The sequence below is a fragment of the Uloborus diversus genome, chromosome 1 (genome assembly GCF_026930045.1).
Source record: "Uloborus diversus isolate 005 chromosome 1, Udiv.v.3.1, whole genome shotgun sequence".
Classification (NCBI taxonomy): domain Eukaryota; kingdom Metazoa; phylum Arthropoda; class Arachnida; order Araneae; family Uloboridae; genus Uloborus; species Uloborus diversus.
In genome coordinates, this window is record NC_072731.1 from 243,101,544 (window position 1) to 243,115,413 (window position 13,870).

General features: G+C 36.1%; 1 protein-coding gene across 1 annotated transcript in view; it reads left to right on the forward strand.

Moving 5' to 3' along the window:
• Window positions 1-13,870, forward strand: part of LOC129234217 (glucose dehydrogenase [FAD, quinone]-like) — an 82,355-nt gene that overhangs the window by 46,842 nt on the left and 21,643 nt on the right. The window contains 3 exon segments of the mRNA XM_054868141.1: window positions 8,677-8,808; window positions 10,505-10,626; window positions 12,275-12,442. Coding sequence (XP_054724116.1) covers window positions 8,677-8,808; window positions 10,505-10,626; window positions 12,275-12,442 — 422 coding nt within the window.

The window sequence follows — 13,870 nt, forward strand, 5'->3', positions numbered from 1 at the left end:
AAAGTATGTAGGTGCCCGAATTTCCAGTTCTAAACTGCGTAATGACTTATAAGTTTACTCAGGATTACCTTGAAACTTTTTTCAGTGCGATCAGGTTGTGAGGGGGGATTCAACAATAACCGTCGGACAATTTCGAAGTGCGAAAAAAAGATTATTCATTCATACGGAAATTAAAGAGTCGCTTTTGATCATAAATATGCTCTGGAGCAATGGCGGATACAAAGGGGAGGGGGGGTCATGGGGGGTCATGACCATAGATCTTAAAAAGGGATAGTTAGGCCTCGCCTTGATCGATTCCAGTTCTTCAAATTGCGCTGATTTTGACAACCTTCAAATGCTAAGATTAAATTTGAAGCGTAACAAAAATGCTTTGAAAGAAAGCCTTTTCTTCCGATTCCTTTGACGACGATTTGGAAAATTCAGAAATCATCTGAATTAACATGACGCAGTATATTAATGATGTTTCTGACTACTCTGGATTTTTTTTGTCCGGTAAGTGCACTCAGTTGTGAACTGCGACGACTGTAACGCAGTCTCAACTACAACAAACCAAAAAATAGGCCTAATAAAATTTAAGAATTTTGGGACACATTCAAGTTGATAACTTATTGCAAGATTGCAGCCATTGAAATATGTACATTCGTGAAGAACAACTGAGGGAGAATGCGAAAAAGTTTTGGGAGTAAAACACAAAAATATAATGTTACTCATGAGACCACAAGAGTTATGAGAAACATTTCGAATTTCGTTTTTCTAAGTTTAAATAAGCATATGTTGGAAACAGAAGCAGCAGATTTTCTCGTTAACAAGTTTATAAAATCTATCGTTACTAAATATTTAAGCGTTAGAATGTATCGCGCAGTCAATTCAAACAATGAAAATAATTCACAAAGACCAATAACTATAGGAAAGTAACAAAATTAATATTGTTAAGGGACAATAATCACTAGTTTTCTTCACCTTCGAGTTTAAATTGTCAAAATTATCATATTCTATGGAACGAAAAGAAAAAGAAAAGAAAAATTGGGGAGGGGGCGGAAGTCAAATGACCGTTTATGTAGTTTATAATTGCAAATGAATTTATTTTCTGAGTACTTCAAAAAAAAAAAAAAAAAAAAACACTGAAGTCGCTTAAAAATTAGGAACAAACCAAAGTTATTTGTTTGGCTAATGTAGTGTTGGTGCGAAACGCATGCGAATATTAGAATATTATTTAATTGAGTTAATTGATATTCGATACTATTTACATTTGTATTTCTAATTGTGGTTTATGGTTTTAGATAGGGTTTTATGTTAAATTGTTGCACTGGCTTCAAAAGTTGTGGGAAAAAGCACGCTTTGAAACTATTTATCTGTATTTGAAAAAATTGATTGAAATAAAAGAAAATTTATAAGGTCAATTTTTGTTTAAGTTTTTGAAGACGTCTATTTCTACTCAGTATTTAAAGCACTTGAAAAAGAGTTTAAATAGCTTGTGCGCCTGCTTCAAAAGTTATGATGGGAAAATATCTAATGGATTATTCCATGAAAAAGCTGTCATTTTGTCCCACATTTCATTAAAAAGTAATAATTTAAAAAGGTAACAAAGAACATTTTTTGCAAAAGTACAACAAATACATTTGCGATTTCTTAATGAAAAAAAAATTGTTACCTTTTTTAATTATTACTTTTCGTGAGGGACAGAGTGCTCCTTTTTTCTTTAATAATGGGTTAAATGCTTTAATTTAACCCATGCTTAAAGAGGGGTTTAACCCATGCTTAAAGCATTTAACCCATGGGTTAAATGCTTTAATTTCCCTTAATTGTGCAAATGATCGCAGCGCAAAGTGAGTCTCTTCGATAAGGGAAACAGTTTCTAGTGCGGGGTGTCCCTTGATCACGTGATGTCCAACGGGGGATGTTGGCGCGCGCTCTGAGGAGAAAAGTGAGGAGAAGGCACATCTATTCTATTTTAAGATCTATGCTCCAGGGTGACCTCACCTTCTCTTAGGTTGCGTTCGACGTACCTAACCGGTCAACCGGTGAGTAACCGGTTACTAACTGCAGCGTTCTATTATCTACCGGTTACCGCAACGGTTACCATTTTAAGCTGTTGATTGGTTGATTGAAATACGCGATCATTAGCTGTCACGTGATCCGTTAACCGGTAGCTACCGGTTGCGCTCGTCGAACACAAACTTAGTGGCACCCCAGGGTGACCTCACCTTCTTTTAGTGGCACACCAGGGTGCCACGGCCCTCAATTCGGGAAACCCTACTATAGAGTAGTGATTATTTGATCGTTAAATTATGAAAAACGGTACTAGAAAGATCTTTGTACTAGTTCAAGCTGCTTTTAGTCAATTTTGAACCGCTTATAGATTTTTTGCAATGTCGTGTGTCTGTTTACGCTTTATTAATTGTGCGCTACGTTCCTTTTAGACATAGAATTTAGGCAGGAAATTTCTAATTTACGTGTATATTGGTTGCTCTTTTCATCAATAATAAATTTTATCATTGGCTTTTCCTTATTATAGATCAATTAATTATCCCCAAATAGGGATAAAATATGTTTTTCGAGAGATTTTAGCAATTTATGAAAAAAATTAATTTCTAACTAGTAACTAATAGCTTCAAAATTGTTTATATTTTAAATTAACAGTATATCATTAGATAGAATAACTAGGTAAAGTATAACATATCATTTCATAGAATAACTAGGTAAAGTATGAAATTTTTCATCTTTTATATGCACGGACTTGACTATTCATTTAATGAAATACTTAGCTTTTATTTGTAACTAGCCGCCTTCGGCGACCAGCTGGTCCGCCTTTTTACGCCAGGATTGCCGCCTTCGGCGGCTACATAGACAATTTAGCGACGGTATTAATCAATGGTTTTCTCTATATATCAATATTATCATCTGCCTTTTTACGCCAATGTTGCCGCCTTCGGCGGCTGCTTAAATAAGTTTCGTGGCGGTATCAATCGATCTATATCTATATCATTATTAATTTAAGTAAAATATTTTCTAGATCTATCTCCAGTTCCGTCGTTTGGAATATTTTTAAAGGAGGGGGAGGGGAGACACAAACTGCTTGCACTTCATGCAAATTTTGTCGAAAAATAACAAAAAACACTTCCACTTTTACTTGAAAGCATTGTTTTTTTCAAAGTCATGGTGTGTGTGTGTGAGGGGGGGGGGCATTGACACCCCGTTGAAGTTCCTTAAGTAACGGGCATGTCTCTTTCTTGCTCTCCATCTACTATATCGACCTCTCCATTTGTCTATCTATCTATCGATATATCTATCTATACGATCTATGCGTATCTACCTCTGACAGTAATTAACAATGTTTTCAAATCGCAGCGCCGCCCCCCCCCCAACCCCCGTAGTTGTTCTTTAAATAACGTGGTCTGTCTATCTCTCACTGTACATCGACCTGTAGATTTATCTTTCTCTAGATCCATGGAAATTTACCTCTGATAGTAATTAACAATCTTTTTTCAAAGAAAAAAAGTATTAATTCGAGAACAAAATTAAAAAACAAAACAAAACAAAACATTTTTTGTACACTCAATGTATATCTATCTACCTATTGGATCCATCTCTAAATTTTCTCATCTATCTCTATTTATTTTGATCTAACCTCCAATCTTATTCCCTAACAAAAAGAAAATCATGCAAAAAAAGCGCGCTTACTTATTTATTAAAATGCACAAAAAATTGATGTCTTTGTGGTACCCGGAGTTTGCCAAAGTATAAAAATCATTGTTTTCATTGAAATTCAAAAAAAAAAAAAAGTGACTGGGACCAAAACGATCCGATGTGGTCCGTCTGATTAACCGAAATCGAATGTTTAGCAAAACATCCGTGGGGGGCGGGGAGAGAAACAAAAGAAATACCCGGAAAGAAAAAAAAAGCGAATGAATCCTTCGAAAGGAAGAAAAGAAAAAAGCAAGTTACGCACGTCAGTTAGATCACGTGGTTGCGTTACGTCATATTCGCAGCGGTCAGCGGACAGCAGATCTTCGGTGAAGCGATAGCTCATATCTTCGTTCTGCCTTTAAAAAATTGTAAAAAAAAACTTTTGAATATTTTTGAAAACTTTTTTTTTCTGTAGAGGGCGAAATGTTCTGGCTACTACATAGTAAAATTGTAGAAAAGCGGTTATTAAATTTTTCACGGGATGCGTTTAGAAAAAAATTAAACGCAGAAAAAAATGCAAAATAAAGGTTTTTTCAAAAATTCATAAACAATACAAAAATTGCTCTATCTTCAAAATTTTTTTGTTCATCATATTTAAAATTAAATTTCAGACACTATAGTGCAAAAAATATTTGTCTGGCGCGATTGGTTCGGGGTTAAAAGTACTAAAAAGTGCTAAAAATCACATAAAACATTAAATAACTTTTTTTCTAATTAAAATATCAAAAATCGAAGCCCGAGGTGCACAACTTCAGCAAAAACTACACCTGTATACCAAATTTCATCTTTCTAGGCCTTACCGTTTTCCTGGGATGCGCGCCACAAACACACACACATCTTATTTTATTATATGTATAATAAATAGAAGATAGAAGATATCTAAACTATACACTTCAACAAAAATATATACACGCTTCTATCAATGGACTACTATTACCATACCCATTTCTCCAAAAGTAGATAAGAATTTCTTCTACCGTTTACTAATTACCACCATTTTCTTTAAACTTTGCCACTTACTTCCTTTTGATTCTAGCTGTTTCAGTTGAAATCATTAAATAATGTTTTTATTAATGTACATAAACTCAGAGCATGTTGAAGAAACGTCATGCTTTCTGTTCTTATGTTTTGATAAAAAAGCTAACGCTCATTCATGGCGATTTTCGTACCAATCAAACTTTCTCCCCAGTCTTTTTTGTCCTGTAAAATGTTTTAAATAGCAACCGATTTACTTATCTTAGATCAAACTCATCACATGGCCGGGTCAAAATCAAACCGAAGTTAATCCAAGAGGTAAAAGAATTGGAATGATTACCACTGATTTATTCAATCCAGTGAGTAAATATTCTGCTGTTATAGTCAGAACAGATATAAGAGTATAGTTAGAGACGAGATAAGGAAACGTAATTTGCTTTCATTTCAATTATTTTATGATTTTGCAAACCCGTGTTGAATATGAGTATCATAATTTGCAATGTGGTGTCCTTGATGGTAGGATTGTGATACGCAAAGGTTGACGGATTGCTTCAATTTCAAATTTCTCGAATCGCAAACTTAGATAAAGAAAAAAATAAATAAAGATAAATGCATAGAGAAAAGAAAATTAAACGATGTTTTAGTCACATGAAAAACTGTACTGAATGCTGTAAATTAAATCAAATATTTCGTTGCGCGCAAATGTTTAAAATATGAATTTGCAACGAAAATGCAGGGTAGCGTTCGAGCTATAGAAATTCCTCTTCAACTTAAATAACACAAACCAACTAGACAGTATTCAGTAAGTTACTGCCCTATAACAAGGGCTGAGACAGAAAACATGAAATACACAGCCAGCTCAGTCCAAAGGAAAACCTTTTAAGGAAGTCAAGAGTGCCAAACAAACTGGTAGCTTATACAAGAATTAGCAGTGACAAGACGAGTGACCGAAGCAATGGTTCGGTTCAGCTCGTAGATTGAAGGCAAGGCAGGTATATTCAGTAAGTTACCGCACTATAGCCAGGGCTAAGGCAGAAATACATGAAATGCACCGCGAGCTCAGTCAGTTTCAGCCGAGGACTGCAGTTTCGTGCTTATTTACCAGTTTGTTTGGCACTCTTGGTTTCCTACCCAGGTTTTCCACCTCCAGCTCAGTCACTTTCCTATGCCGGGCTGATGAGTGCAAAAAAGCATGAAACTGCAGTCCTCGGCTGAAATTGAGTAAGCTGGCGGTGTATTTCATGAACTAAACAGTATTTTGAGATTACTTTAGGCTACCCACATAACGGCGCCAGCGTTTCTCATTATATTCTGAAGAGCTGAACTGTCGAACTTTCAGACAAATTCAATTAGTCATGGTGTTTCTTTCAAACTTAGTCGAATAGAAATAATAATATTTCCCCGTTAAATGGCAACAACAGAGCCAAAATTTCCCATCTTCTTTGTTCATAATCTCTGCTCTCATTCTGACAGCAGTTTTCTCCTTTGCCAACAAATAAGAGCCCACTCTGTATACATTATCGTTACTCTGAACTTAGCAAACTTAAGTGAGCTCTTTCCAAGAAATTAAAGCGGCATGAAATATTTTCTTTCGTATGAAATAATGAATAGGGGAGGGTGGCCCAAAGCGGGTAGGTTTTCGAAAAACGCTTGAAAATTGTAGTTTTTGGATTTTAATCGCAACAATTTCGGTTTTATTTCCTAGCAGGGTTCTTGAACTTCAAATTAAAAAGTGATTTTTGTATTATTTCAAACCCAATATTTATGTATTATCAAACTTAATAAACATGTGAACAACCCGCTTTTAACTACCCCTGAGCCCAAAGCGGGTAAGCTTGACTAATTGTGGTTTGGTACATTTGCCAATCAAATATGAAATTATAAATGATTAAAATAGTTGACTAGCTATCTGCCACTATACACTGCTCGACATTGCAAATGCAACACCAAGAAGGAGTGTTCAGAAATTTTTGCAAATTTTAGAGTAGACGTACATCACTGAGTTATGTAAATGATGTGAAATGCGCAGCTCTCCGACGCACGTGAAGTAAGATATAAGGGAAGGAACTTGCAGAATGGGCAATATTCGTGTCGTTATTTCTGACTGGAGAATTATCGAAGAAATTGTGTTTTTGTCTTGGAGGATACGTGTAACACGAGAGAATGCCAGACCGACTTCAACGAAGGCACTTCCAGCAGATAGACGATTTTACGAGGCGTATGGTGATCGGATTGAGAAGGGGAGGTTGGTCCGTACGTCAAATCGCAGCAGCTGATACCCACAGGGATGCGAGCACGGTGCATCGGTTGTGCCAAAGATGGTTGGAACAACGAAATGTGGCAAGATTAAGGGGTGCAGGGGCAGCCAGAGTGACGTCAGAACGCGTGGATCGACGCATCCACCGACAAGCTGTAGCAGATCCACAAGTTACTTGTTCCTCGATTCTGCAGCAGGTGCTAGATACCCTGAATGTTCCCGTATCAACCAGAACCATTTCCCGTCGTTTGGTCGTACGTGATCTGCAATCACGGCGTCCGCTAAGAAGACTGCCACTGACCCCACAACATAGACAGCAACGTTTAGTATGGTGCCGGACTAGAGCGACGTGGATGACAGAATGGCGAAATGTCGTGTTCTCAGATGAATCCCGCTTCTGTTTATCCAGTGATAGTCGCCGCATGCGTGTGTGGCGTCGACGTGGAGACAGATCTAATCCGGTAGTAACTGTGGAACGTCCCACCGCACGACAACGTGGCATAATGGTTTGGGGTGCAATTGCGTACAATTCCATATCACCTCTAGTTCGTATTCAGGGCACTATGATGACCCAACGATATTTGGATAATGTGCTACGGCCGGTGGCAATCCCTTACCTTCAAGGGCTACCTAATGCAATTTTTCAGCAGGATAACGCCCGACCACACAGTGCTTGCATCTGCCAACATGCTCTCCAAGGCACACAGATACTTCCCTGGCCACCATGCTCTCCTGACCTGTCACCAATCGAACATGTGTGGGATGTAATTGGACGGCGTTTGCAGACTATGCCCGTGCCTCGTTCAGAAGACGAACTGTGGCAAATGGTTGAAAGGGAATGGAGAGCCATCCTTCTGGACACCATCCGCACCCTTATTGACTATATACCTAGACGTGTTTCTTCGTGTATCACTGTCCGCGGTGATCCTACATCCTACTGAGCCGACGCCGTTCTCGCTCTGTATTATGCCTGTCATTTTGAAATTAAGATCATTTATTATTCCTTGCTGTCTCTGTCTTTTTTCCAAATTTCATCACTTTCTGACCAGTCCTTCTTGGTGTTGCATTTTCAATGTCGAGCAATGTATAAAAAATGTAACAGTTGTACTTATCCAATTTAAAGTTAGTACATTTTTTTATAAAACATAAAGAACTGAGTTAATAAACTAATTAACTGCCATCCTAAAAAATAACTTTTTTAAGTTAAACTTATCCTATTGAAAGAGAAAATCTAAGTCAGCACACGAGTCAAGAAATTTTAAATTAATATATGTTTAAATACTATACCCGCTGTCCCCGACCCGCTTGGCCGATAGGCACGTTTTTTTTTTTTCAATAATTATAACCTGAAATTAATAATTAAAAAAAATGACCATCGTAGTTTATAGGTGGGTAGTGTCAAAATAAGTTAATATTGCTGACAAAAGAAAAAAAAAAAAAAAAGCTGCTCTTCGACTAATCACAAGTTACAAAACTTCACTTTTTAAAAAGGAAGTATAATTTTTTTTTTTTTAATTTTATACCTGGTTGTGCGGCTTCACTGCTGCTTCGCTGGAACTGATAATAACTCGGGGGTGTTCGGGTAAACACGACATTCGAATTTATTGCCGCTAACACACTATTGGAGCACACGAAGGCCTCCCCGCTTTGGGCGACTTACCCGCTTTGGGCCATCCTCCCCTACTGAGTCTCTTTTTTGAATTACTTGCTAATATTTTTCATCAAACTTTTATTTTCAAATCTTCGTTGATTTCCAGGTTTTCATGGGGTAGGTGGACCAATAACTGTTGAGAAAGCAAAATACTTCCCTGAAATCGGAGAAAAAATAGTTGAACACGCTCAGCAAAAGGGAATACGAATTGGAGATGTAAATGGACCGTCACAATTTGGTGAGTACACTTTGAGTAAAACTCTCATTTACCGGAATATTTCCCTTCAATCTAAAAAATAACGTTTTTAGAACAAAAAGCTTTGGAAGAACTAAAGCTTTTGGGATTTTTACTTGATTTTTTAGGAGAAGAGGGATATTGAAGCAAAAGCAGTAGAAATTTTTACTGAAAGCAACATGACATTAGTATTTATTTTCTGCATGCATTTGTACTCCAAAATAAACGTTTAAAATTTTTATCGGAACATTTTAAAGAGTGATAAAATAGTTTTTGGAAAATACTAAGAAGTATTGTGTCCCAGATCATCAGTGAGACGTTCATCAAACAGATCTTGATTATTGAGGGAAAAAAACTCAACAAAGTAGACAGTTGTTTTAATGCCTTTGAAAGTGGGCATTAAGCCCAGTTGCTCAGTGGTAGGGGTGCGACATCGATGTCGATGCTTTGGAAATATCGATGTTTTTGTTAAAACATCGATGGTTTTGTTAAAACATGGTTTTGTTTTAACATCGACGTTTACTTTCGATGTTTTTGGAACATCGATGTTTTGGGTCCGATGATTTTTCGACGTCAATGTGTTTGTATTTCAACTGAAAATGATAATAAAATTTCTAATAGAGAGGCGACAGCGATTGAAAAACATCTGTTTCAAAACATCGATCTTCAAAATGAAAAAAAAAAAAAAAAGCAATGGTATCTATAAATTGACCCCAAAACATTGAACTCTCGGTATCATCGACATCAATGTCATACCCCTTATCCTTATAATATATACAAAAGGAATTAATGTCTTACACAAGAAGTACGGAAGCCCTGTAGTTCTCAAATGCAGATCTCATTTTCACACGTACGTTGCGAAATTATTCCTATTAAATTGTATTCATGATTTAAGGTTTAATATTTTCAATATATTCGTCGGGTATGTATTCTTTTGTATTGCTCTTCATTATTAACTTTACTTAGAAATTTCTGAAATAATAGCTATAATTCAACGCAATGCCAAAAGAATTCACTAAACCACTAAGAAACATGTGTTAGAGATTATCATATATGTAAGTTTGTAGTGTTGTATTTAAAAAATGGATGTTATATATTGATGAAAAGATCGATGTTTTAAACATCGATGTTTTTCGTCGATGTATCAATACCATCGATGTTTTCATTTCTTACATCGATGCATTGAAATATCGATGTCGCACCTCTATTCAGTGGTAGTGCTTCGCGCTTCCAAGCCACAGGTCTGGGTTTATATCCCCGAGTTGGGCATGGTGGACTCAACCGTTCCTGCCTTCAGCGGGCCGATAAAATAAGTACGAAGCGCGCTTGGGAACTAGACCCTGGGGGTTCCGCGTTAGGCTGACCACCTGACAGGAACTTCTGCCTAGCACCCCAGAGCCCTTGGTCAGAGTAGACAGACAGAGATGAGCACATTGGGCCTTGGACCCCATGGGCTACCGTGCTACTGGGTTTGGTTTGGAAAGCGCTGCATTTGATGTTTCACAATTTTGAATTGGTTTTTCCTTATTGCTTAGAGGAATCTTTTATCGAAAAAGTATTTCAAACACACATGATTCTCATAAACGAAAAAAATAAAAGTTTTTAATGATAAATTAATTGTTTTGCTTGCACACTTTAGGAAAAATCATTATGTGAGTACATGATTTTGTATGTACTGATTTCGGTAACTTTATTTTAGGATATTATGACCTTGAAGGGAGTATTCGTAGAGGTCAAAGATGCAGCACTGCTAAAGGATATTTAGTACCCGTTGAAAACCGGACAAATGTCGATATAGTCTCAAATGCATTTGTAACAAAGGTAAGAGGGATGATTATGCAGTCATTTCAGAATAAATTTAACCATGTATGATTTTTTGCAATTTTTTTAAACTTTATTTTAGTTGCGTGATTTTTTTTCTGAGATTGCTTCGTGCAGTTACTTAGAGGTAAACTTCATTTTTAATAATTCGCTGTTCTGGAATTCAAAATGCTCATGTAGAGATTTAAGAAATTAGTCAAACACGTAAAACATTTCAATTTCGCTCAGACGAGGCAGATATCTGCTCAGGCCATATCTTTCGTAATTAGGCCTATCTTGGTCTTGCCTTTTTCAGCAGCAATTAGACAGGGATTGCAGTGCTTCGCATATTTAACATGAATTGCGAATATCGCCATGTCATGAACTGTTCTGCAGAAAAAAATAAGAAAAATTGCTATTACTACAATAAATAAATTAAAATCATAAAAGAAAGGTTAAAAACCTCGTGAAAATATTGCTACCTACTAATGTTTAAAAATGTGGGAAATGTTTACCTGTTGGTTAGTCTGTTTTTCCTCCCATTAATGTTTTAGGGTTTTCGGATTCGGAAATCTTTTCATTTTTGGAATGAACTAGTACTTAAAAGACACCTTAGTCAAAAGTTTGATTTTTGATTTAAACAATCTTTCTTCAATTCTGAAAAAAAAAAAAAAAAAAGAAAAGAAACTGTATTGTGAAAGTTGAATATTTCATAACTTCATACCTATTCCAAACAAACATAATTAAAAAGATCTTTTGATGAGGAGCGTTTGCAATTAAATGACTATTACCTTTTTGTTTCGTTTGGTTACGACTAAAATGTTTTCTATGTAGTAAATATACATGGGAAAAAACAGACAACAAAAAATCTTAATTTAGAGTTTACTTCTAAATATCTAAAGTTTCTAATATAGAAGTTTCTAAATATCTTTTTAATTTTACTGAGTTTAGCTTGTTAGGTTACTGTGTTATTTTACTGAATATTTTGTTTGTACTGTATATTTCGAGCAATTTGCCGTCTCAAACAAATCAAGAGCCATGGTAGGAGAAGCTCCGTTTAAATACTGAAGATAATTTAAAAAGATTTTTTAAAAAAAGCTACCTCAAATTGAACTTTGTAAGCAGCCTTATGAGTTATAGTGTGGCTCTGGCAAGTTGAGCAACGACCTTGACAATATTTACCTCTTTTGGGAAAGTTCACAGAAGGAAGAACGTCTTATTAGAGCGGTTCTCAGTTGGAATACTTTTGCAAAACTGTTACGAAAGAAGCATAACTCAACTCAGTGCCCAATGCCCTTCCCTATTGTCCCATAAAAGGTAACCATTGTCAAGGCCACAGCTCTTTTGATCAGAGCCAAACTATTCCAAGTAGATGCTTGTTCTTACATTTAAACATAATGAATCCTTTTAGCATGCCGATACCTTTAATGGTAAATTTGCAGTGTCACTGCTTCTGATATGTGCTGTGCATGAATAGTATCGAAGACTTACAAAAAAATCAAATTGAAAATTTGATCAGCACTTTTTGTAAGCAAATGTGTTTTCACTTTCCCCAATCGACTCTACCTCATAAGACAGAAAACTTTAGTTATCCTGTAATTTTTTCACGAGAAATAAAGATTTTTCGAAATACAAATTGAGCTGATTAGATGATTTCCCCATTCTATAGATCTTGATAGAAAATGGCGAAGCCACTGGTGTTAAGTTTGACTTCGAGGGGAATACGTTTCAAATAGCAGCAAAAAGAGAAGTCATCATGTCGGCCGGAGCGATTAACACTGCCCAGATTCTCATGCTTTCGGGAATAGGACCAAGAGAAGAACTTGAACGATTTCAGGTATCGCACTTATTTCATTTTTACCATTACGCCTCCTACAAGTTGAAGAAAACGTTTCCTGCTATAAATTTCTTTAACAATCTTTCAACTGCTTCATTTAAACGTTGATTTAATGTTTTTAATCTACTATTAAATGGATAAAAACGACAAGTGTCTGATGTAATGCAAAATAAGTTATGCAAAGAATTAACTTTAAAATCACATTGCAAAAAACTTACAAGGAGACGGCACGACCGTGGGGTCGGAGATTTGCATCAATTTTTTCTGTGGTGAAAGAGGACCCCTAGTACCTTATGTGGTTAAAGAAATACGACGCAAAACTCAGAAAATTATGCGAAAAATGAAAAATCGATTTAAAGTCGCCATGGAGACTCCCAGGCGCGTTATGAGTTTAAAATGTCGGTTTCTTGACCAGGCGCCGCTAGCCTAGTTGGTTAAGGAGCGAGCTTGTGCTTCAGAAATAGCACGATCGAATCCCACTCTGGACCTTTTTCTTTTCTCTTCTTTTTTTTTTTTGCTATGACAATAATTAGTGGTAACGCGTTTCATCCCTATATTACTTTCTGAAATTTATTTTTGCTAAGGAACGCAAACTTTTTCATTCACTGAAAAACGTTCTTGCTCGTTATTCTGTACGGTTTGATTTGCCTAGTAGAGGTTTTTGACCTGGGGTCCCCTTTTTACGTTTATAATGGACATCGGCTCATAGGACATTAGAATCTTTTTTTTTTTTTTTGTTATCACAGCAGTTATTAAAATAGTTTCTCTTCCCTACCTAATTTTAAAGAATGTATTTACATCATTTTTTAAAATTTTCTTTTTCTTCCAGCAAAACAATTTAAAACAATTCATATTTTTCACTCCTACTACTACTTTGTTACCACCAATTGTTGTGGTAGCAAAAAAAAAAAAGAAAAGAAAAAGGTCCAGAGCGCGATTCGATCGTGATATCTCTGGAGCACAAGATCGCGCCTTAACCAACTAGGCTAGCGGCAGCTCGTCAAGAGACTGACATTTTAAACTCATAAGGTACCTAGGAGACTAAATGACGACTTTAAATCGATTTTTCTCATAATTTTCTGAGTATTGCGTCGTATTACTTTAATCACATAAGGTACTAGGGGTCCTCTTTTATCACAAAAAAAAAAAAAAAAAATTGACGCAAATCTCCGACCCCACGGTCGTGCCGTCTCCTTGTTAGTCACAATGCTCCGTAAGTGGTTAAGCTTCTATTTTTTACTTCCTTTTACAAAAAAGGAAGTATTGTATTCGCGAAAAAAATTTCACTCAAAAATCGACCTTAATTTCCATTTTACGCACCCCTCGAATGAATACTGAGGTTTTTTTTTTTTTTTTTTTTTTGACTCGACCAGACGTGAATAAGATCCTAAGAACGTATAGATACGCGAAATATCCGTAATGACGATT